This window comes from Dermacentor silvarum, chromosome 1, assembly GCF_013339745.2.
Source record: "Dermacentor silvarum isolate Dsil-2018 chromosome 1, BIME_Dsil_1.4, whole genome shotgun sequence".
NCBI lineage: Eukaryota > Metazoa > Arthropoda > Arachnida > Ixodida > Ixodidae > Dermacentor > Dermacentor silvarum.
The window spans coordinates 323806843-323831325 of NC_051154.1; the positions used below are offsets into that span (position 1 = coordinate 323806843).

Genomic DNA, 24483 nt, shown 5'->3' on the forward strand with positions numbered 1-24483 from the left:
GTGGAAATATGATGCGCAGGAACAATGCGTGTAGCCGCGAATCCAGAGTCACCAAAATATAAAGAGTGGAAAAAATACAAGCGCGAGAACTTGCGTCTAGTGTCAAGGTTTAAAAGATTAAGTGTGCGCTTTAAAAGGGAAACGCTGGTGTACGTTTAGTACGAAGATAAAATAAACCTAGCAGCCTTATTTTGAACCGATTCCAGGCGTTTTGTAAGACTAGCGTTATTTGGATGCCATATGATTGATGCATACTCTAAAGAAGACCTTATTAGGGATGTGTACGCATGCATTTTCGTTTCCGAGTTTGCGAGTGATAGTCGGTGCTTAAGCAGGCCCAGTTCTTAAAGGCTTTTTTCGTGACATAATCTACGTGTTTGTCCCAAGTTAAGTCAGATGTGAAAAATACTCCCAAATATTTAAAACATTCAACCTGTTAGATCAGAGTATTGTCAATCGTATGAAGATTACGGGGCGTGTTAGTGAGTGTGGAAAAAGAAACGTGTTTCGTTTTTCCTGTATTAATTTCCATCTGCCATAGATGGCACCATTCGGTCAACTTAACTAGGTCGGCCTGGAAGGAGTTTACATCATGTTGAGAAGCTATTTGCCTATAAATTACACATTCGTCTGCAAAGAGTCTATGGTTGAGCTAATATTTAATGCGATATCATTAATATAAATTAAAAAAAGAAGGGGACCCAGCACGCATCCCTGCGGTACCCCGGACAAGGCAGACGTGGTACTTGACCGCCATTCATTAATTATGACACGTTGGTAACGGTTAGATAAAAAATTTTGAATCCACGTAGTGATTTTTTGGTTTAACTGAAGTTTGCAAACTTTGGTTATTAATCGTTTGTGGGGTACCCTATCGAAGGCTGTCGCAAGATCAATAAAAATGGCATCGGTGTACTGTAAGGCATGCATAGAAGAATGGAGGCCAGATACCAATTCAAGAAGCTGCGTTTGACAGGACTTTTTGTGTCTAAAACCATGCTGATTTTCAAAGAATAGTTTATTCATAATAATCTGGGACATTATTTGAGTGAAAATTATATGTTCCAATAACTTGCTGCATACAGAGGTTAATGAAACGGTCGATAATTATTTGTATTGGTGGGGTCACCTGATTTGAAAATGGGCACGACGTTTGCAATCTTCCATTCGTCAGGGACGCATCCCGTGTCTAATGACTGCTGAAAGATTAATGATAATAAGAATGCCGATATTTGTGAAGTCATCTTTAATAATTTTGTGTTAATACCATCAGGCCCTGGGCTGGAATTTAGAGGGAGCCTCTCAATAGCCTTAACCACACCTTGTACGCTTATAGTAATATCATCCGATGGGAACTGAATGTTGATGTCACTATCCCCGAGGAAATCATTTTGAGGCACTTCATTAGTAAAAACATTTCTGAAATGATCATAAATATATCGGCAGTTTTTACGGGGGACACGATACACCCATTGTCATCTCTTATCGGCGGCACTTCCTGTCAATCTTTGGGATTAACTACAAGGTAAATACATCTGGTAGCGAAGCTTCCATAGAAGCCCATACATTCAAAACATGGTTGCTTACCGGCAGTTCATGGGGCTTAGCGCCATCTGTGTGAGCAGGGAACACTTCCGGTGGAAGAAAAAATAATTTGACGTCATATCCGTCAAAAACAGAAGTGACGTCATTTTGTTCTCATAGGCGCGAAATTTGTGTTCGGAGGCCTGCCATTAGAGCTGTATATTCAAATGCCCCGCCAATCGACTTCATGGGCGTTCCGAGTTTTCAGCGCGAAAAGCGATGCCGGAAAAGATCAGCCGTACGGGTGTCGAAATCGCATCGCTGCACAGAACATACTTTCTTTGGAGGCCGACGAACGCTTTGGGCGTAGATTGCGTAGAGTGTTCGTCCTTTCGTCGGACGCCAAGCCCATCGGCCAGCGCTGTTGCACGAAAACAACTAATATAAACAAGTATCTGACGGTCGCAACTCACTACTTTTGACTGCACAGGTTAAGAAACAATAAAACTACCCGCGTCACCTAATTCAGACAAATGTTGACATGCAACACAACACATGTGAGGGGGGCGTGTTGTAACAGGTGAAATATACGAGTGCCCTTTTCCACGCACTCCAAGAGTTGCATGGCATTGCAAGTGATAGCGTCGTCAACGCCCGCCGCTCTCCATGGGCGCTCTCACGGTGGGCCCTGAAAAAAGGTATTTATTGATAATGATCTAGTAAAATACAGTTGTATCCTTTCTCGCCATGCGTATATAAAATGAATTAGGAATTTTATTTTCGTTGAATGAATATAACTGCGTCTCACTTTAATTTAAAAACGCTTTTTTCTTTCCCAGTGTTTATTCCCTCCAAACATAGTCGCGCTTCAATCGCTGCTCCCATAACCACCCTTGCTGATGTCGGTGACAATTGGTTCTGAACCGCTTTTCGCCTGAAGCTTCGCGACCTATGTGCATCGACCTTGGGGTTAGTTCTTCATAAAGTAGGTAATGTGTGATAAAAGTAATAGTTTTTAGCCTCTTGTATAGAAATTTCGACTTTTGCGACTGACTCTTCATAAATTTGCCAATTGCTTGCCATGTTTTTTGTTTAGCCTTTCGGTACGCGCGTTTCTTTTTATTTAGACATTTCCTGACCTCTTTTGAAAACCAAGGGGCGTCCACTCTGGTTGTAATTGATATTTTAGGAATGCACACCTGTTCAACTTCCTTTAGTTTGTCACGGAAAAGCTCCCAATTTTCATTTGAAGAACGGGAATGAAAGCCGCGTTGAAACGTGGGCGCGAAGTTTTCGAGGATACTGTTCATTTTAGCTTGGTCGGCCTTGGAATAGCTAAGGATACTTCTTTTAGTGGTGGTTCTGTTTTTAACAGAGAGGGGGAGTAAGCAGTGAACGAATCTGTGGTCACTTATTTCCTCTAAGACATAAGTTTTAGCATTGTTGGACAGGTTAGTGAGTAATAAATCAAGGATGTGTTCACCTCGCGTTGGTTCAAGTACAAGTCGGGTTAAATGAAACATATTCAGGATGTGAAGGAAGCGCGAACACTCAGTCCGGTTTGATGAACCAGTGACAGTAGTCGTTGCCCAGTCGATGCCGGGAAAATTAAAATCTCCACCGAGAATAATTATTCACCTTGGATACCGGCTAGTAATATTGTCTAGTGAGTCTTTAAGATTGTCAATAAAATCAGACTGGCTGCTAGGAGGACGATAACAGACCGCTATAATATAAGTAACGCCTTTTAAACGTATCATCACCCAAAGCAGCTCTAATGGTGTCTCTGTACAAAGTAGCACCGGTTGATAATCACTTTTTATGGCGACCATCACCCCTCCTCCTCTGGTTTCCCTTCTATATTTGCGAAAAACAGAAAAGTGGCCTGGGGGGGAAGCGATAAATCACAGTTCGGGACGTCATGGCATAGCCAAGTTTCGGTGCCTAGGATGACATCAGCAGAGCACGTGTCATTCATGGCCTTTACGGTTTCGACTTTCGGCAGTATGCTATGAAAATTTGCAACAAGCAGAGAAAGATTCCCATTATCATATGATTTTGGTTGAGGGGGTGTTGCTTGTCACGTTGTTGGGCGTTCAACCTGTTTGTTTAGTAGAACTACTTGTTTAGAGACGGAATCATATTTAAATTATGGGGTTTAACGTGCCAAAACCACGATATGATTATGAGGCATGCCGTAGTGGGGGACTCCGGAAATTTGGACCACCTGGGGTTCTTTAACGTGCACCTAAATCTAAGCTCAAGGGTATTTTCGCATTTCGCCCCCATCGAAATGCGGCCGCCATGGCCGGGATTCGATCCCGCGACCTCGTGCTCAGCAGCCCAACAGGAATCATATTTCTAAGTTCGGCCATGCAGATAAATTTTGTTATATCGGATCATAAAGCTCTCCTTGTCTTTACGGTTACCTTTAGCAAAATCCCTTAGCTCTCTCCTAGCCAGTTGCGTTTTTGGCATCCTCGTCGCCATGATGTCCTATTCACGGCAAGGTAACCACGATGACGTTTGGAATCGTTTATTCTTTCTATAAGGAAATAGAAGTGACCCTGTGGCTTGCGCGGAGCGCTTTACGTACTCACAGCCACCTTATCAAAGCAGTCAAGGGTTATAGGGGAGCATGCGAGAGCGCGGCGAGCGCTGGTATAATATGTCCCATGCAATAGGCTGAGGACAAAGGACTTCAAGGAAGAATTTTCCCCCAATTTTGTGCTGCAGGCTGTTATGAGTCAAATTATAGAAGTTTCATTGATTAAGAACAGGCGTGGTGAACTTGATTCCTGTGAGCAGTATACAAAGAGAGAAAAAAGAGTACAACATTGCTGCATTGGAGGTGGGCTGATAAGCCAAGGGGAAATGGTAACTAGGATACGAAACAAGGACGATTGTACATTATACTTCCCCCTAATTAATTCAATGTCTCACAAAGGAAGGTGCGAAGTGAGTTAATCGGGATTCGAATTTAGGAGCCGCCGTTTTGAATATATAATGCACTCGGGCCGTTTTTTTTTCCTCCTCTAAAAAATGTTAAATGTGTCCAAGAGTGCGAACGGAAGGTGCGATGGCAGTGGGGGGATATTTTTTAATTACATACGCCTTTTCTTTTGTGTAACTTTGATTACGGGAACCCTGTTTCAATTGTTTCCGTACACTGCAGGATTTTTCTTCACCTGAACTGTCCCATGGAGTTCAAGAGGTTCCCTGCAGACGTCCAGATTTGCCCAGTGCACATCGACACTTGTGCGTAAACATATGTGCTACATCTCCAACCGTGTTTTGTAAGGTTGAATTTTATTTCCTTTTTTTTCGCCCTACGAAGTCGTATCGAACGCTTCCGTTATCGGTGTAACGCTCCGGTCGGTGTGAAAAATAACAAAAAAGAGTGGTAATTGCATTACTTTTGCAAAATAGGGTCACCGCCTTGTGAGTGTTACGTGATGTACTTTTAGTGTCAAGTGAATCACTAATTGTGTCAAATTAGCTATGCCTGCAGAACAGGCAAGCAAAAGAGCAGATATGAGGACTCCATCACAGTATTACAGTGCTTGTGAAATACGGTCCACACCTTAACTAAGAGCTGCATGTAACAGCTGATGGAGCGCTTAAATACATTCTGCTTGTGTGCTGGAAATAGAGAACGAGAAGAGGCAGAGTGGTGAGCAGAGCCGGGTCGGTTGACGCATGTTAGCAAATAGAAAATATGGGGGTAAACACGAAAACAAGAGGAAGAATCCTGTCACGATCAGCATGTCCCATTGTCGCCTTTGTCTTTGACGCTGTTTATTTTTCTATTTGCTAACAAGAGCAAAGGTAGAGAGGCCAACCAGACGAGAATCTGGTTTGCTACCTTGCTCAGGGGTACGAAACAAAAATGGATACCAAGAAACTTTTCTTAGCATGACAGAAAGCAAACACAAACTTAAATGGCAAGAGCTGAAGGATCGTAGAAGGCATATTAGATTAAAATTTTTCCAGGATATTTATTATTATAAAACGGGAATAAACCGCGAACAATATATCTAGGCACAACATTACATATCTAAGCGACTGGATCACTGTTTGAAGGTCAGGGAATTTTCTTGTAGGGGTGACGTTTTCCGTTATTCTTTTTTTAGAACTGTTCGAGATTGGAACAGTTTGCAATCGCGCATTGTATACATCACAGAAAATGATGCTTTCTTCCAAGCATTGTAATAATTTGTTCATGTATTTAGTAAAGTCTATAACCACCCTGCTGTATAGCCTAACTGGGCGATGCAGGTAACTAAAAGAAAAAACAGGGAGAATGTGAACGCGGCGCTCAGTTGACAAGTTGCACTGCATGGCTAGAAGTGATCTCCGAGGTCGGCGTACCTTAAAAACTGCAGTAGAGCGCGAACTGCTTTTTGCACCAGCGATGAATGCGGCTATGGCTCTAGAAGGAATGTTTAACCCCGTAATAGTAATAATATTATTGTTACGGGGTGTGTAGGAGGCGTTTATTGCAGGGAGCCGTAGGCCAAGTGGGTGCCGATACTACACGTCGTCCTTCTCTTCATCGCTGCTCTCCTAATGTTGTTGTTCCTGCTGATGGTGCCGCTCCACTACCTTTGACGCACTGAAACATGGCTCCTCTCGCAGACGAAACCCTCCGGGCGAGTGTTCAGTGGGGCTTTCGTTGAATAAACAACTTCAGGCGGGCTACATGCGTGATGTCGGTCTTGGATGACCGTCTCCCACTGGAAGTGAGGCGTGCAATTCTGTAACTCACCTCACTGAGACGCTCAAGCACAATAAACGGTCCAACATAGTCAGCGAGCAGTTTCTGACATAGACCGCGTTTACGCACGGGAGTTCATAGCCACACTCAGTCACCCGGATTGTAAGTGACTTGCCGATGTCGACTATCGTATCGGGATTTGTACTGCTTTTGTGAAGCTAGAGTACGTAATTGAGCGATGCGCCGAGCCTCCTCCGCTCTGCAGAGAGTTTCCGCGATACAATCGTCGTCGTGACTGCCAAAAGGAAAGGTAGTGTCCAATGTGTACGGACGGACTGTATCCAGTGGTCTCATGTTGCGCGGTGTTGTATGCGTAAGTGACGAACGGCAATACTTCGTCCCAGTTCTTGTGGTCCGAACTTACGTACATGGAAATCATGTTCACAAGTGTTCTGTTCGTGCGTTCTGTCAGCCCATTAGTTTTCGGGTGATAAGGCGTTGAGTGTCGCAGGTTGGAGGCGCACAAACGTAGAAGTTCTTCAACAACATCAGCTGTGAACTGACGGCCACGGTCGCTAATGATCACTCGAGGGGGACCACGCCGAAGTATAATGCAATGCAGCATAAACTGTGAAACCTCGCCTGCAGTTGCAGAGGGTAGTGCTGCCGTCTCGCAGAACCGAGTCAGGTAGTCGGCACATACTATGATCCAGCGGTTGCCTGTGGAAGAACGTGGGAACGGTTCTATGAGATCGATGCCTACTTGCTCAAAGGGGGAACTGGATGGCACCACAGGCTGTAAGAAACTGGCTGGAGCTGCAGTAGGTCTCTTGTGACTTTGACACTCGGCACAAGTTGCTACGTTTGTCTCCGTAGTCTTGCGCATTTGAGGCCAGTAAAACCCTTCTTTGGCACGATGAAGTGTCCGCGTGGAGCCTAAATGACCTGAAGTGGGATTGTAGTGCTCGACGCGCAAAACAGAAGAGCTGAGGGCATCCGGCACCACTAGAAGAAACCGTGCACTCACCTGTCGCGGAGACATTCTTCTTATACAACAGTTCATCCCAAACACAAAAACTACATGATGTCGACTCTTTCGCGGCAGACAAAAGTAGCTCTAAACTCGGGTCATCAAGTTGCTTTCTTGCGAAGGTTGTGGCATCAGGGAAATCATGGTGTACGGATGCGATGCGGTGATCGAAATTGTCGGCGTCGCATTCCGTTGTACTAAGAGGCATCCGGGAAAGGCAATCGGCATCAGCATGTCGTCGGCCGCTCTTGTAGGATACGGCAAAGCTGTACACTTGCAGACGCAGGGCCCATCGTACAAGTCGTCCAGATAGATCGCGAAGATTCACGAGCCAGCACAAAGAATGATGGTCTGTGACGATCGTAAAGTGACGCCCATACAGGTACGACCGAAATCGCTGCACCGCAAAAATAACAGCAAGACATTCTTGCTCAGTCACCATGTAGTTACGCTTGGGTTTGTTTAATGACCGACTTGCGTAGGCGATGACGTGTTCTTTGTCATCCAAGCGCTGAATCAGAACAGCACCAAGACCTACATCACTCGCATCTGTGTGGACTTCTGTTGGCGCGGAAGCATTGAAATGTCGGAGGATCGGTCGCGACGTCAGCACAAACTTCAGCTGTCGAAAGGAAGCAGAACAATCAGGCGTCCACTCGAAAGCGGCGTTCTTGCGCAGGAGGCTGGTCAAGGGATAAGCGACGTCAGCAAATCGAGGAATGAACCGTCTAAAATAAGAGCAGAGCCCTAGAAAGCTGCGAAGTTGTTTGACAGACTGAGGTGGTTCAAATGCTTCAACAGCCTCTGTCTTCGCAGGGTGAGGCCTGACGCCGTCTTTGTCCACAAGATGTCCCAACACCAAGGCTTGGCTCTCACCAAAATGGCACTTTTTAGACTTGAGCACAACACAAGCCCTCTGTATGCAGCTGAGTACAATACCAAGACGCGTCTTGTGCTCATTAAATGTGCGTCCAAAAATAATAACATCGTCGAGGTAGCACATGCATATCTCCCACTTTAGACCTCGCAGAATAGTATCCATGAATGCTTCGAAGGTGGCTGGTGCGTTGCACAAGCCGAACGGCATGACATTGAATTCAAAAAGTCCATCGGGTGTTACGAACGCCGTTTTTTCCTTATCCTCGGCATGCATCGGGATTTGCTAGTAGCCGGATCTCAAGTCTACAGAAGAAGAGTAAGAAGCAGAATGAAGGCAGTCTAAGGCATCATCTATACGCGCAAGTGGGTAGACATCTTTCTTGGTAACATTGTTTAGCCGCCGATAATCAACACAGAATCGCCAACTGCCATCTTTCTTTTTAAAGAGAATGACAGGTGCATCCCAGGGACTCGCGGACTCCTGAATTATCCCCTTGTGCAGCATTTCCTGAACTTGCTCGCCAATTATCTGGCGCTCAGTCGGGGATACTTGTATGGCTTTTGTCGTATAAGGTGCGCTGATCCGGTATTTATACGATGGCGTATTCGAGACATCGGAATTTTGGACGTCGTGTCAGTCTGGGAAAAGTCAAACACTTGCGAGTGCTTGGATAGAACATCCAATAACGCATAGCGCTCACTCGTGCTGAGCGATTTGCTCACCATCTGAAGTAGTTTCCAGTCCGATGGGCAGGGATGGAGGAACTCGTCTGCAGCTCCGAGTACAGCCAGTAACGCCGGTGTCTCTTCTTTGAAGAGCGCGAGCTTCATGCCAGAAGGGAGAAGTATGGGCTGGGCCGCTTAGTTCATTGCCCATAATCCAGAGTGTCCTTCAACTACCGACACTAAACAATGCGGAACCAAAACGTTCTTCTTTACACAGGCCGAATGAAGAGGCTCCGTTGCGGCGACAAATGTGGCGGGGTTGGTACCAGAGCAAATGACCGGAACGCATACAGCGCATAGTGGAGGAATGACGATGTCCTCCGAAACACAAAAAACACCTTCTTCACGTGGCGAGTTCTCCATGAGTCCGGTCATAACCTCGTGTTGTACCGAAAGCTCCCCACTTCGACAGTCAACGGTTGCACCACACTCTTGCAAGAAACCAATGCCTAAAACAACATCATGCGTGGCTCGAGGAATAACGTTGAATTCAGTGGTAAATATTTTGCCACACAAACACACATCCGCAGTACAAACACTGATCGGGCTCAACATGTCACCACTAACACTACGAAACGTGAAAATATTGTTCCAAGAAAACATCCCATTTTGTCCCAGTAGGGCTTTGAAATTTAGCTCATCACGGAAATTTTTGCCCCAGTATCCACAAGAGCCATTGTAGGTATATCGTCAACAAGCACGTGAACTTTGATTTTCAGCATGAAAACTGGCGGAGGAATGTCGGTTGGCAGCGAACGGTATCCAGCGACCTCACCCCCATCGGCCGCACTACATAGTTTTTCGGTGGTGGGGATAGCAGGCGACGCCGCGGCGACGGAGACCGCCGAGTACGTGGAGCAGGCGGTGGCGTTAAGCTGCGATCGGAGGCTGGTGACCAGTTCCGGAAGCTACCTTGACGAATTCCACGATTTATTGGCGGGCGTGGAGACCATGACGTGGAAAGGGTCAATAATTTGACTGGTACGTCGCTCGTGAAGATTCTTCTCGGAAAGGTCGGCGGCGGTCACAAAACCTGGCGATCTGGCCAGGGATACCGCAACTATAGCACACGCGAGGACGGCGAAATTCACAGTGCTGCTCAAAGCCTTCATTTCCGCCAGCGATCATGCGGTATCAGTCATGATCTTCATATTCTCTGTACCCTGAATAAGTGGTACGGTACCACTGCGCCGGATGAGAAGTGCGGCGCTGCTGCTCGTTGTTGAAGCGTGGCCGGTTGGTGGGTGCAGATGGAATCGCCCACGTTCGCCGCATTAATAGAGGGTTGCCACGACGCAGGTGGTAGACCGGGCTCGCTGCCTCGTGAGTCGCCGCTACCACAACGGTCGATTTCGTGGCACCGGAGGAGCTCTTCTCGAACTATCTGTCGTATTGCCGACGACAGATTGGATGGTGTGCTCGCGTCAACGCAGGCCAATGTCGGCACATTAGCCAAACGGTCACATTTCGGTGCCACGTGACGCATCTTCAGTGCTTCAAACGTGCGGCAATGTCGGCTGACGTTGGCCACAGATGTCAGCTTTTCTTTAGCTATCAAGAACTGGTATACATCTTCAGCTATGCCCTTAAGAAGATGACCCACCTTACCTTCATCGGACATGCTAGAATCAACGAGTCTACATAACTTGAGGACCTCTTCTATGTATATAGTACAAGTCTCGCCAGAGAGTTGGGCCCTTTGGGACAGAGTCTGTTCAGCTCGCTTCTTCCTCGCTGCGGAGTCCCCAAAGCACTTTTTCAATTCTTGGACAAACGTATCCCAGGTCGTAAGCGTGTTCTTGTGGTTGTCGTACCACATGAGAGCAGTGTTCGTGTGCGAAAACACATTTGACAGCTGAGCGGCGGAGTCCCAGCCGTTATGTTTGCTCACCCGTTGGTACTGTTTCAACCACTCGTCCACGTCCTCACTGCCAGTCCAGGCAAAGCTGGGTGGCTCCTTGTACAATTGCGAAGAGCCCGTCGGCCTCGGAGCTTCAATTTCTCGGGACATGCCTGCGGTTGAGGATGGTGAAAGTCCCGCCAGTCGACGACTGCTACGAGGTTCAGGTGGTAGTGATTCCGTCGTAGGATGCTTAGATACCCAGCACCTTAAACCACTCTGTTAATAATGATAACATGCAGGGTTTACACCTAGTTTAAACCGGGGTGAAGAGAGACAGATGCTGCATGTTATATATTGGACAGGTTCACAAAACAGGCTCAATTGTTTGTGGAAACATTGCAAGCGGGCGAGTTGAAACCTACCGATTCTTTGCCAGCACCCAAATAAACGTAACACGAGAAAGAATCCAGGACAAGCGCTGCTCCTGTATTCCAGTGCTTCTCCTGTAAAATCCACAAAATTCACAAGTCCTATTGGTCATTCCAATATGAAAAGAATAAGCTCTTCTGAACGCCACTCCCAGAAACAGATGGCACAATAATGTGGCATCACAGCAGGAGATGCTATGTCCAGGAAGAAAAGTGTTGTGCGAGCTAACAAATTAATTTCCCTTGGGGCGTCCACCCACGCCCAAGTAACTGGCACCATCTGGGCGCCTAGCGATGAGCTAGGCGAGTTTCGCAAATGAATGTAGTGTTCACAATCTTGTGGCGTAAACTGAATTCACGTGTATTATATCAGCTTCATCTGATTGAACAGGTGTAATCTTCGAAAATTTTCGAACCAATTGTTCAGGTGTTACGAAGTTCTTAACTTCTTCCTGGGTTTGCTTAACTTAATCTTGGTCCGTTACGGCAAACTCATTTCGCATGTCAAAGGACTTGAGCTACGAGTGTGGCTATTAGCAGTTAGTAGGTCTAGCGCTTAATTTCCACTATGTGCTCGGGCCAGAGATCAGGGATTTTAAGTGTCATTTTATTGCTCACAGTCAACGAATCCATCAACAATTGACGCAAACAGTCTTAAGCACTAACTCAAAACAAGTAAAATATTTTCAGTGTCAAAGATGCACTGTGTTTGTTCATGTTATTTTTATATGATCATGCAAACTTACATTTTCAGTCGCACATCGCAACGTCCACTACATTTGGGAAGAGACGACACCGGTGTCCATGAACCCAGAGCTGAGCCGGCCCGCTTTCCGGGTGGAGCTGCGTCCTGAAACGAATGAAGAATGTAAGCCCACCGAGCTTGATGTTCATCGAGCTACAACGGCTTCCAGTGACTTATAGTTGAGGCGGCAGCAAATGCTTTGAAGGTCGAAACACTCGCAGCGGATAAGTTGAAACCATGTTTTCTTTTAATATCTGTGAATCTGTGAAAGGAAGTTACACGTAGTGTGTTGCCAGGTTCACAAAGCCTAATGTTTGTCATATGTGCATCCACGATGCGTACTCACGCAACATTATGCCTGAAATAGCAAGATAAATTAAGTCTTGGACTAGTTCTTGTCATGTGTGTAATAGCGAAAAGTAAGGTGCTGCAATTCACAGCCGACCAGTTTGAACAGCTCGATCGTTCATATGCAGAAATTGTCGCAGTACCTTTTATGCCTTACAATTTTTTTTCATTTTCATCCTTTAGAAAGCCTTTTTGCACTTTCTCGATAACACTCTATTGTATTCTTTCTTCTCTGTCGATTCAATTTGCCAATCGAATTTCAGAATTGGCCACCGTGCTTCTTTAGAAACTCTAAACACCACATTCTATAGAAACGTTCTATGGAGTTGCTTTTGAGACTCTACATAGGCGGTCAGTACAGTCGGTTTCAATTTTTTCTATGAAGTTTCATTTGAACCTCTAAATGGGCGTTGAATAGTATGTCTTTTGAATTTATCCTTAGATGTGCAAAATTATGCATTCTGAAATTTTCAATTGAGACCTTTTCGATGCTTGAAAGGAACAGCTGAGAGAAAGGACGTTTTTGATTCCCAAAGGCTTTCTGGATTTGTAAGCTAGTTATATATCCTCTTAAGTAAACGGAAATCATTGGCAGAATCGTAACCGGGCATGGCAGAGGACAAAATTTATTTTATAAGATTGCAAAGCTGCGCTGTCTCGCTGCTACTTAATCTTGTGGAGATGGTTAAATTGGCCTGAAATCAAAAATTAAAATTGGGCAGGTCCCCCATACTGTGACAATCAATGGCGAATCATCTTGTAGGTACGTGGCTATTCAGAATTGTTCGTGGTTCCGCAAACCGTTAATAGGTCAACTAACGTGTTTGCGTAAATTGAGTAGGTATGCGTGTTGGTGTCGAGCTTACGTGTGTGTGACAGCAGCAGCATAACGATGACCACGTCGAAAGAGATCGTATGGCAGCAATGGCATTATTTCTACACTGGCCGTTCGACCCGAGCTTATCACATGAATATTCTTGGGTTCTACATGGGTAGTGGACGAGCATAAATGAAACAAACACGGATTGTGGCAGCATAAGCAGCTACGTGTTATACAACGTACGTACCTAAGGCTACGTCATGTGCTGTATGTTAAAACAACGATGGCATTTGTACTCCAGCGAAGAAATGGAGAATAACGTGAGCGATCACGAAGTTGGTACAACGTCACAGTTTCAACGTAGCGTAAACTGCTGCGAGGGAACTACTGGGGGCGGGTCCCAGATATAGTGCAGTCTAACACGGTGCCTATAACCCCGATCTGTCACATGGAAAGAAGACGAGAAAGTGACACGTCGCGTGCGCGCCGAGAGTTTCAAAGAGCTAGCTGCCTTTGGAACGATAGAAGTATGCGTGCTATCGGGGCCTATTTGTTTAGTCTTTATTAATGGTTAGAGCACCGGTCTGCTGTGCTCGACTGCAGAGGTTCAATTCCACCATCAATCATACATTTATTTTCTTTTTATTGAAGTGAGACGAGAAAGGAACCTACCTACCTACCAAACCTTAGCTTACCTTACCTTACCTAACCTAACCTAACCTAACGTACCTGAAAGTATCACGAATGAGGCATCGAATGCTTAGCATGAATGCATTAGCACTGTAATGCGTATCGAACGTATCATAATACAGTCGACTTCCCTTAATTCGATGCCAACGGCACCGCCGAAACTGGTTGTATTATCCGGCGGGTGGAACTAAACAAAAAGCAGGAAAAACGCCGAAACACGCTGGTAATTCACTTGGCAGCATTGCTTTTAAGTTTCACATCGCCGCAGTGTAGCCGTGTTAGGCCAAACAAGAAAAAGTGCCACTGATACGGGACATAGAACTTGTTCCTTAATTTACACACGCAGGTGTGCCATCTCCGGTCACAGTACGAACACCGAGACGCCTAATGAGTTTACTGACAGGCCTTCAGAGTTTATATAGACCGCCGCTCTTTTGTTGGATGTAAACCTCCCCTCCACTTTCCCCGTTTTTTTAACGCGGAGCTTTTATACGCTAGTTTCCAGCGGGCCACTGCGTGCGTAGACGTAGCGTGTAGACCAAAAACTATCATCATCAGAAATGGCTCGAGCGTCGTCCACTTCTGTCATAGCTGGCTGGTTGGCGCCCCTCGGCGGAACCGCGCGAACGCGCTCGTGCCACTGCTTGTGCGTTCGGCGTCATCTTGTTCCACAGTTGCCTCCGTTGTGCAAAATGCCAGCAGATCCGATGCACTGTGTGAATCGATGTTTTGCGAAGCCGTGTGCGGGGCGCCTACCAAGTTAACGAAACGACCATGAGAACACCAAGACGTAGGCGGCTGTTTCATGACCTACATGACACACATGTCATGACAATCATGTCATGACGATCATGTCATGACCTATCATTTATGTTCGTCATTCACTCTTGTCCATACTATGCCAATTTTGGTACCTCCCAAGTTCGCAAATGTTCGCCGAGAAATGCTTCGCATTTAAAAACTGAAAATAGCCAATGGGTGTTTCTCTTCGGGTGGTGACGTGCCACTGCTCGCGCGTTCGTCGTCGTCATCTTCTTCCACAGTTGGCGTGTGCAACATACGTGTCGACTCCAGAGCGGGCGGCGTTGCCATATACGCCAAGACCGGCAGCGGGATCGTTACTCCATATGGGTTACCGACTGCAGACAAGGTCGTTACCGCGGAGTGCGCCGATGTGTGTGCCGTGCAGACTCAGGACGGAATCGTTGTCGCAACAGTCTACGTTCCTTCCGGGACGTCCAAGGGAGAGCTGAAGAACTTTATAATTGACGCATTTGGTTGGATCAACTCTACCGTCTCCACTGCTATCCTAATTGTTGGTGATTTCAACGTAGACATATGTTGGTGAGATGGAAAGTGGTTCTTGGCCTTTCTGTTGGAAAGGTTCGGCATTCAGTGCTTTAAAAACATCGGTGGGCCAACCACACGTCATCGGTCCTGCATAGACCAGACGTTCGCGAAAAACCTTTCCAGCGTCGTTATAGAACTCATGGCCATCTACAATGGTGACCAGAAAGTTATACTCACCTTCGTGACAAAACAATCAAGGTGGTAGAAAATGACAATTCATGCGCTATGTGTATTTATTTAAATAAATATAGTTTATCACCATATATACAGATCCGCTGGTCATCCACCTTCACAGAGTGGAATAACACTGATTTTTTTTCAAATCTTACTGCCTTCCTTTTGCTAGCTTTCCCAAAACACAAATGATATTTCTCCGCTTCGCAGTCAATGGCGCGTGCGTGCGCGTATAGTTAAGGAACGCGTACTAGGCCCCGTTAACGGTCTCATATACGAGACACGCATGGTGGGTGAAACGAGTGCTCAAATCGCCAAAGCAACGTCATAAACAGCTCTGAATGACTGCCAGTGTGCTTATTAGGCGTCTAAGTGTCTGTACTGTGACCGGAGGCGCATGTATAGTTATGAAACGCGCACAGTGGCCCCTTTACATTCTTGGCATGCGCCACCGCATAACCGGCTGCATTGCGGCAAAGCTGACCAGTCAAGTTCGAATTATTTAGAGGAGGCCAATTTTGAGATCGAAATACCGGACGTTTGTGTAAAATGTGTGAGCTCAGGCGAGCACCTTCAGTCAGGATCGAATTAACCGAAACTTGAATTACCCGGAGTCAAACTAACGGAAGTCTACTGTATACACGGAGGTTTCACGGTACGCTGACAAGGCTAGCAGGCCGGCAGGAAGTAACAAACTGTCAGCAGTTTATAGGGTTAACTTGTGCCGTGAAAACTCAGACTGCAACTTCTGTAAACTGAGTGCGATTAGTGATCGCCAAAGCGAAAACGGCAGCCTAAAACTCATACGCGACAAGTCTGTGTTTCTGAAACGCAATACTGGACGTGGATGATCACGCGCTATCTGATATCACGAGCGCACGTTTTAGCGCGGCTGCGCAGACGTGATAACAAATCCTTGTATCGAAAACAGATAACGTCGTTTGTGTGACAGTAGGCCACGTGTATTACTTTACAGACTATATTAACAGGAAAGACCAGTGCTAAGTGATACCAAAGCCGATTTAATTATATATTTCATGGCAGGCATCTAGACAGACAGAGGAAATCTGTACATCAGTCCGTAAAGGTCATCATCATCATCGTCAGCCTATATGTCCACTGCAGGACGAAGGCCTCTCCCTGCGATCTTCATTTACCCCTGTATGCGCTAGCCGATTCCAACTTGCGCCTGCAAAATTCCTAACTTCATCACCCCACCTAGTTTTCTGCCGTCCTCGACTGCGCTTCCTTTCACTTGGTATCCATTCTGTAACTCTAATGGTCCGCCGGTTATCCATCTTACGCATTACATTGCCTACCCAGCTCCATTTTTTCCTCTTAATGTCAACTATAATATATGCTATCCCTGTTTGCTCTCTGATCCACACCGCTCTCTTCCTGTCTCTTAACATTAGGCGTAACATTTTTCGTTCCATCGCTCTTTGTGCGATCCTTAACTTGTTCTCGAGATTCTTTGTTAACATTCAGGTTTGTGCACCATATGTCAGCACGGGTAGAATGCAATGATTGTACATTTTTCTCTTCAACGGCAGTGGTAAGCTCCTAGTCAGGATTTCGTAATGTCTTCCGTATGCATTCCAACCCAATTTTAATCTTCTGTAAATTTCAGTCTCATGATCAGGGTCCCATGTGAGTAATTGACCGAGATAAACGTACTCCTTTACAGACTCTAGAGGCTGACTGGCGATCCTGAATTTTTGTTCCCTTGCCAGGCTATTGAACATTACCTTTGTCTTTTGCATACTAATCTTCAACCCCACTCTTATACTTTCTCGGTTAAGGGCCTCAATCATTAGTTGTAATTCATCCACATTGTTACTGAATAGGACAATATCATCTGCAAACCGAAGGTTACTGAGATATTCGCCGCTGATCCTCACTCCTAAGCCTTCCCAGTCTAAGAGCTTGAATACTTCTAGGCATGCAGTGAATAGCATTGGGGAGATTGTCTCTTCTTGCTTGACCCCTTTCTTGATAGGTAACTTTCTACTTGTCTTGTGGAGAACCAAGGTAGCTGTGGAATCCTTGTAGATATTTGCAAAGATATTCACATATGCCTCCTGTGCTCCTTGATTACGCAATGCCTCTATTAATGTTGGTGTCTCTATTGAATCAAATGCCTTTTTATAATCGATGAAAGCCATATAGAGAGGTTGATTGTACTCCACAGATTTCTCGATTACCTTATTAATGACATGAATATGATCCATCGTAGAATATCCCTTCCTGACGCCAGCCTGTTGTCTTGGTTGACTAAAGTCAAATGTTGCCCTGATTCTATTAGAAATTATCTTGGTGAATATTTTATACAATACTGAAAGCAAGCTAATGTGTCTACAATTCTTAAATTCTTTAACGTCTCCCTTCTTATGGATTTGTATAATGTTGGCGTTCTTCCAGCTCTCTGGTACACTTGAAGTCGTCAGGCATTGCGTATAAAGGCCCGCAAGCTCTTCAAGCATGAAATCTCCTCCATCTTTGACTAAATCGACTTTTATTCCATGTTCTCCGGCACATTTTCGCCTGGTCATGTCTTGCAGGGCCCTTCTAACTTCATCGCTAGTTATAGACAGAGCCTGTGTATCCTGTGATCACTACTTCGAATGAAAGTAGCTTGGCTGTCCTGGGTCAACCACCTACTTCCAGGTCAGTATAGAATTCTTCCGCCGCTTTTACTATCTCATCGAAGTTGCTGATGATATTACCCTACTTATCTTTCAGTGCATACATCTCGCCTTGTCCTATGCCAAGTTTTCTTCCCACTTATTTCATGCTGCGTCCGTATTTTACTGCTTCCTCATTCTTTTCTACGTTGTAATTTCGAATATCCCTTACTTTCTTCTTGTTGATCAGTTTTGACAGTTCAGCTAATTCTATCTGATCTCTCGAGTCTGCCACTTTCATGTTTTGTAGTTTCTTTATTAAGTCCTTTGTTACTTGGGAGAGCTTACCTACTTGTGGCCTTGGTGCCTTACCTCCCACTTCAGTTGCTGCTTCTAAGATCAGCGTAGTTACGCTTTCATTCATAGCCTGTATGTTGTCTTCATCTTCCTGTTCTAAAGCTGTATTTGTTTGCGAGCACCAGCCTGAATTGGTCTGCTTTTACCTTTACTGCGTCTAGGTTGGCCTTTTCCTCTTGACTAATTTTACTCTTTCTCTCTTCAAATTTAGATAAATCCTAGACCTCACTAACATATGGTCACTGCACCTTACCCTGCCTACAAATTCTACATCCTGCACTATGCTGGGATCGGCACGTCTATTTCATTCCTTGTTTCACCATTAGGGCTTTTTCAGGCCCACTTCCTCTTGCTACGCTTCCCGAAGAAGGTATTCATTGTCCGGAGCCTATTAATTTCCGCGAATTCTACCAACATCTCTCCTCTAGTGTTCCTAGAATCAATGCCGTAGTTGCCAAGTGCTTGTTCACCAGCCTGTTTTCCCTAACTTTTGCATTGAAGTCGCCCATGACTACAGCATACTGAGCTGGCAAATTCGACGTCTTCATAAAACTGTTCTATTTCTTCATCACCGTGACTGGAGGTTGGGGCGTAGGCTTGTACTACCTTCATTCTGTACCTCCTACTCAGCTTTATTACGACGACTGCTACCCTCTCATTAATATTGTAGAATTTATTAATGTTGCCCGCTATGTCCTTATGGATTAGAAATCCTAGACGGAATTCTCTCTTATCTGCAAGAATTCTGTAGGAGAGCACGTGGCCGTTAGTCGGCATTGTATAAGTTTCACTAATTCTTCTAACCTCACCAAGGCCAATGATATCCTAGGCAATGCCTGATAATTCCTCAAATAGCCCTGCTAAGCTAGTCTCTCGAGAGAGGGTGCGCGTGTTGAACGTTGCCAGGTTCAGATTCCTGTGGCGGTCTGACCGGACGTAGAGATTATCAGTACCCTCTGCCGCGTCGCAGGTCGACCGCCGTTTTGGTAAGGTGCTCCGCAGCCGCTGCGGACTGAGGACCGTGGGTTAATTGTAGGAGTCATAAGGGAGGTAGTGGCCGAATACTGCACCAAGGAGGCCAATTCCTCTTCTGGTAAAGGAATTGGCCTGCCTTGGTGGAGGAGGCCAAACGCCAATTCCGTAAAGGTAAGTGCGTTCGCACTAGCGGGAAAAACGCGAGCGTCATGCCGCAGGTAGTAGAGCGCTCCATAATTGGCATGGCCACACTTGCGGGCGTCTTAGTCGCCGCGGCGAGTAAGTGATTCGCTATCATCTGGATTCACTGCGGCTGTGAGAGAGTGGGTTATATCTGGTTAAATTTCCCTGCAGCGCTTGCCCATGGGAATGAATCGGCCACTCCTGATTGGTGTCCCCGATCAGCAGCAAGCGGCCTGCCGCAAAAAATAGCTCCAAGACCCATTCGCCCCGCGACATGAAAGCGTTGCGCTCGCCTGATTTCGCGCCACGCTTTTTGCCACCACCGGTATGCCGCGCGTGTTTTTGCCGATAGTGTGGACGGACCTTTACGCGTAACAACATGCGCTTCATAAAGAAATACAGAATAAATTCAAAATGAAACAGGTGGGGGTGTTGAGTGTCGAATCAACGACCCTGCGCTCAGAAGCCGAGTTTCTTACCCACTGGGATTACTCACCCTTCTTCATTATAGCTGCGAAAACATGTATAGCACAGATTTCAGTGTCTCTCTTGCAGACGACAGTGCCCCAGGTGAGAACACATGATTATTCTGTAAATTATGTTTTTTTCTAACATAGCAAGTACCATGCACTGAAGCATTTTCACAGCTTTCCTAACACAGAGCGAAAGCGAATCGCACATCTACATAAAGACTATACTTTGCTGCAGGCGCTTCTGCCAAGCCTGCCATCTCTTGGTAAACTCATCTTCGCCTTCAAGCAGTGAACTTGTATATGCTAAAGCATCACAAAAGTGGGTCTACGCCGGTCTCGCGTTTTCTAGAGCTAGCATATAGTCAGTTCGTGATCTCCAAATAGCATACAAACCTCGTAGTATCACGGTTTCAACACTGCTATTTTTGTGGTGCCCCACTGTCAGAAACTTCACGTCTTCCCAATTTGAGCATATCTGTACATCAAACACAATTCATATGTTGCGCCAAAAGTGTGCTGCATTTGTACAAAACAAAACGAAGTGCAGCAACGATTCTACGAGGGCGACACAGAAAGTACTGCCCCCAAGCCCACTACTTTGCCAATATGACTGCAAACAATTTGAACTACTTCTCATCAATGCACTGATGTTTAAGCTATAGATTGTCCCTTTTCTCACCTTCCTCTCTCTTCTCGTTCCAGAGCAATCGAGCAATCCATGGCATCCAGTGGTGACGTCCATGGTTGAATTAGTGGGCTCGTTTATAGCGCCCTCATATATAAGGGCAGAGTGCGCAGTTCGTTCATTACGCCACGCACACATGCACGCACGCACGCACGCACGCACACACACACACACACACACACACACACACACACACACACACACACACACACACGCACGCACGCACGCACGCACAAACACACACACACACAAAACCTTTTACTTAGCGACGTTTTCACGGGCAAAACTTCAACATGTAAGGCAACAAAAAAGCCCTTTATCGCTGTTTTTACGGAATATTTTGGAGGACACTTGAAAACTTCATCCTCCAGCTGGCTTCCAGTTGGAGACCGGTATAGTGGTGGTGGGAATAGCATATCTATAGTGTTCCAGTAGAGGCTCGCTTGCGGAAGGTGAATATATCTGAACATTATGTTTTGTACCGGCGGTACGAAACAATGTCAAATGAGAACAGTTTGTAAGAAGGCTGTATTGAAAGATTTGGTGATTGTGGAATAGAAATCATCTCTATGACCACATGTAAAGCCGACTAAGATGTATACATCCGAAAAATTGTCCGTTGTGCGAAAATTTCATGTCAAACACGCCACATCACCGATACATTTTGGTGGTTGCGGGAGGCACCTTACGTTGGGGCGTTCCTTCACTGACCGAAATGCCACCGATCTCTGAGGGCTCATGTGCTTCGCGTCGCGCAACACAGGCAGATAAGCAGTCAATCAGTTGATAAGGAGTGATGAGGGGTTATATGGGTCTCATCGCGGTTGATAATGGTGCGACGCGGATGGATAAGGTGCTAAAGAGCGATAAGGGCCTATAATGGTCGGAACAAAACTTATAGCATTGATAAGAACCGATGAGGGTTGATAAGGGTCGGATCATGTCCGATAAGGTTGATAAGGACAGATAAAGGTTGATAAAGATAGGATCGACTGCGATAAAGTTGATAACGACCGACAAGGGTTCTTAAGGGTTGGATCAAAGTCGATGAAGTTGATAACCGATAAGGATAGGATCTAGTCTAATAAGGTTGACAAGGACCGTTAAGGTTCGTAACGGTATACTTGTCGGATCAAGTTGTATAAGATTGATAATGACACCGGGCTGCGTAGAGATGAGCAATTGGCACAATGCTGACGCGTGCTTCAACAACTCCAGTGGATGGAGTTTCTGCATAATTCTTTTCAAGTTCTGCCAAAAGTTGTTAATTTCATAATTGATATTTTTTTCTAAATTAGTTATGCAATTAAGCAGGATAGAAGAAAGTGTGACTTGCTAGATAGAATAGCCAAGAACTTACACTAAGTCGCGTCCTTATAGAAGGGTACCGGTTCTGGCTTGTTGGTTTTCCATATTGTGTAGTGGTGCAGCGTGACGCAGGACAGAGGGACACAGAAAAGCCCTCGTCCTCGTCTTTTCCGTGTCCGTCTTTCTCTGTGGAGTGTACCGGTATATTTTTAAACGTTAGGGGAATTACCTGGGACACCCTTTATAAGGCATGCACACGTGTTTGTGCTTGTTTATGCGTGTGAGTCAGTAATTGAGAGAGTAATTGAATGTGTGTGTGTGTGTGTACGTGCGAAGAGCAGAGTCTGCGTCTGTTTCACTGTACTTTTGTTTTGTGTGCACTAATATGCTAATATCGAATATTAACAACTCAAAAATTACATTATTTCACAAAAGAAATAGTACGACGAACGTTGTTCACAGCAATTTCAGGAGATGATTGTTCAAGAAAATTCACTCACTGACAATAGCTGCCGGACATCGCGAGCCGCCTTTTATGTTACCACTTGATCTCCAAGGCACGGTAGCACTATTTTATTGCGATAGAAATTATATGGACACTCCAGGCGCATTTCTCCCATCGTCGCCGCTGTCGTCGTCGTCGCGAGGTTCCGTATAAAGTCCACGGGCGTTAAAATCATCGCCGCGCGCCGTACGCTGTATGTGCGAGTGAAAGCAGGCGACGGTGAGCCGGCAATCCCGGCTCGCGCACGCAAGGGCGGGAAGCGGGAAAGATGCGCAAGTCTCCCAGTTGCGCACTACGCTTTGGAGGGAGGGTAGGGAGGTGAAGGAGCCGCGCCTTACTGCGGCCGCGCAGTCCCGACGGGCCGGAAGGCTCCAGGGGGGGGGGGGGGGGGGTCGTGCTGCGCGCGGCTGTATCTTTAAAGCCATCTACGGCGGGGGCAGAGTGCGCCCTCCCTGTGTTTTCGCGGCTAAGATCGCGTTGATGTGAGCGCCGGCACGAAGCTCAATTCGCTCGCTGCTTCTGTAGCGCTTACTCACTCCAGCGTTCTGACAGCGAGTTTCCGCGGTAATCGAGTGAGATGCGTTCATGTTTGCTTGGGCGCGCGTGACAACATGCTTGTTAATTTAGTTAGTGTGCATATGTTTACAAGTTCATACAGCAGATAAACCTACCATCCTTACTTTATATAGCTGTCTACTAATTTGCTATCGCAAATCGATGTTTCGCCTTTCGGGCAAAACTGCGACTGTTCTTTAACAATACCACGAGAGGGTTAATTAGCCGGCCGGTGAGCGCCTTCTAACTGTGTGAAACGACCAGATTAGCAGGAACGTCTTGATACCTTGCTGCTCTCTTTTGTTCTTGCTGATTGCGTCGCTTCGCACCGTTAGAATGCGTTCACTTGCCGGTCATTCAACGACCGCGGCACGGTTAAAGAGTCAAGTGACTTTACACTGCGCTGCAGCTTATTTCTCGACCTGGTGTCCATCGTAAGTGGCACTGACACTTAATCAAAGTATCACAGCTCAACTGTGATTTTGTTTGAAATAGAGGAATAAAAGCAGCCTTGACATTGATGGAGCTTGAATTGTGTTATTGAAATTGCAACACAAATAAGTTAATTGGGTGCTGCGGCAATCGGCAACATGGAGATAATTTCAACATAAGGAAATAGTTTTGCCACCGACCTTGGAATGCTTCAAAGGGACACACCACCGCTGTCCTTAGAACGCCTCCCCCCCCCCCCCCCACAACTGCGCGGCTCGATCAAAACCTCCTCTGGTTCGAGGATCGAACATTTCCGGAGTTATCTAGAACTTGAAGCGCTGGAACCATGACATAAATAAATAACGAAATAGGCTTCGTGCAAATCTACAAAAAGGAAGTTTCACGCAGGGAAATGTCATCCATCCCTTAGTCTTGTTCTTAGCTTGGCCTACTGGCGCTGAACTTGACGCACTGTAATTGTGGATGTATCTATGTTTAATTTTTATAATCGTACACTACTTTTGTATGCAGGGATGTGTTTGAAATAAATGCTTGCAGTGATGTGTTGCTATTCAAGTGTCTTTCTTTAACATTATCACGTACGCGAGTGTCTGTTTTTTAAGCTACTGATTAGAGGGACCTTGTTTCAGTTTCTCTCAGAAAAATTATGCAGAATCTACACTGGAGTTGTCCAAGTATGCGTAAGCATTATGCCACTTGCTCATCTCCGCGCATAAGACGCGACATATGTTGATTACCGCGATTGACGAAGCAGTTTATGGTTCCGTAAAGGTATTCTTTATTGGCCTTGTCATTTGTTTTGACTCTTCAACCGACTAGTAGAAACCCTTATCAACGCTTATCGCCCGTTATCAACCTTATCAGACTTGATCCAACCCTTCTCCACCCTTATCAACCCTTATCGGTCGTAATCAACTTTAATGGACTCGATCCAACCCTTATCAACCCTTATCGATCGTTATCAACCTTATCGGAATCGCTCCGACCCGCATCAACCCTTATCTGCCCTTATCAACCTTGTCGGTGCTTATCAACCTTATCGGAGCTTATACGACCCTTAAGCCTTATCGGTTTTTATCAACCTTATCAGA

At 45.8% G+C, this 24483-nt stretch overlaps 1 protein-coding gene across 1 annotated transcript in view; it reads left to right on the plus strand.

The window, feature by feature from the left end:
• Positions 1 to 24483, plus strand: part of LOC125943228 (glutamate-gated chloride channel subunit beta-like) — a 102294-nt gene that overhangs the window by 53599 nt on the left and 24212 nt on the right. Inside the window, exons 4-5 of the mRNA XM_049661935.1 lie at positions 4700 to 4782; positions 11902 to 12015. Coding sequence (XP_049517892.1) covers positions 4700 to 4782; positions 11902 to 12015 — 197 coding nt within the window. The remainder of the gene's footprint in view (positions 1 to 4699; positions 4783 to 11901; positions 12016 to 24483) is intronic.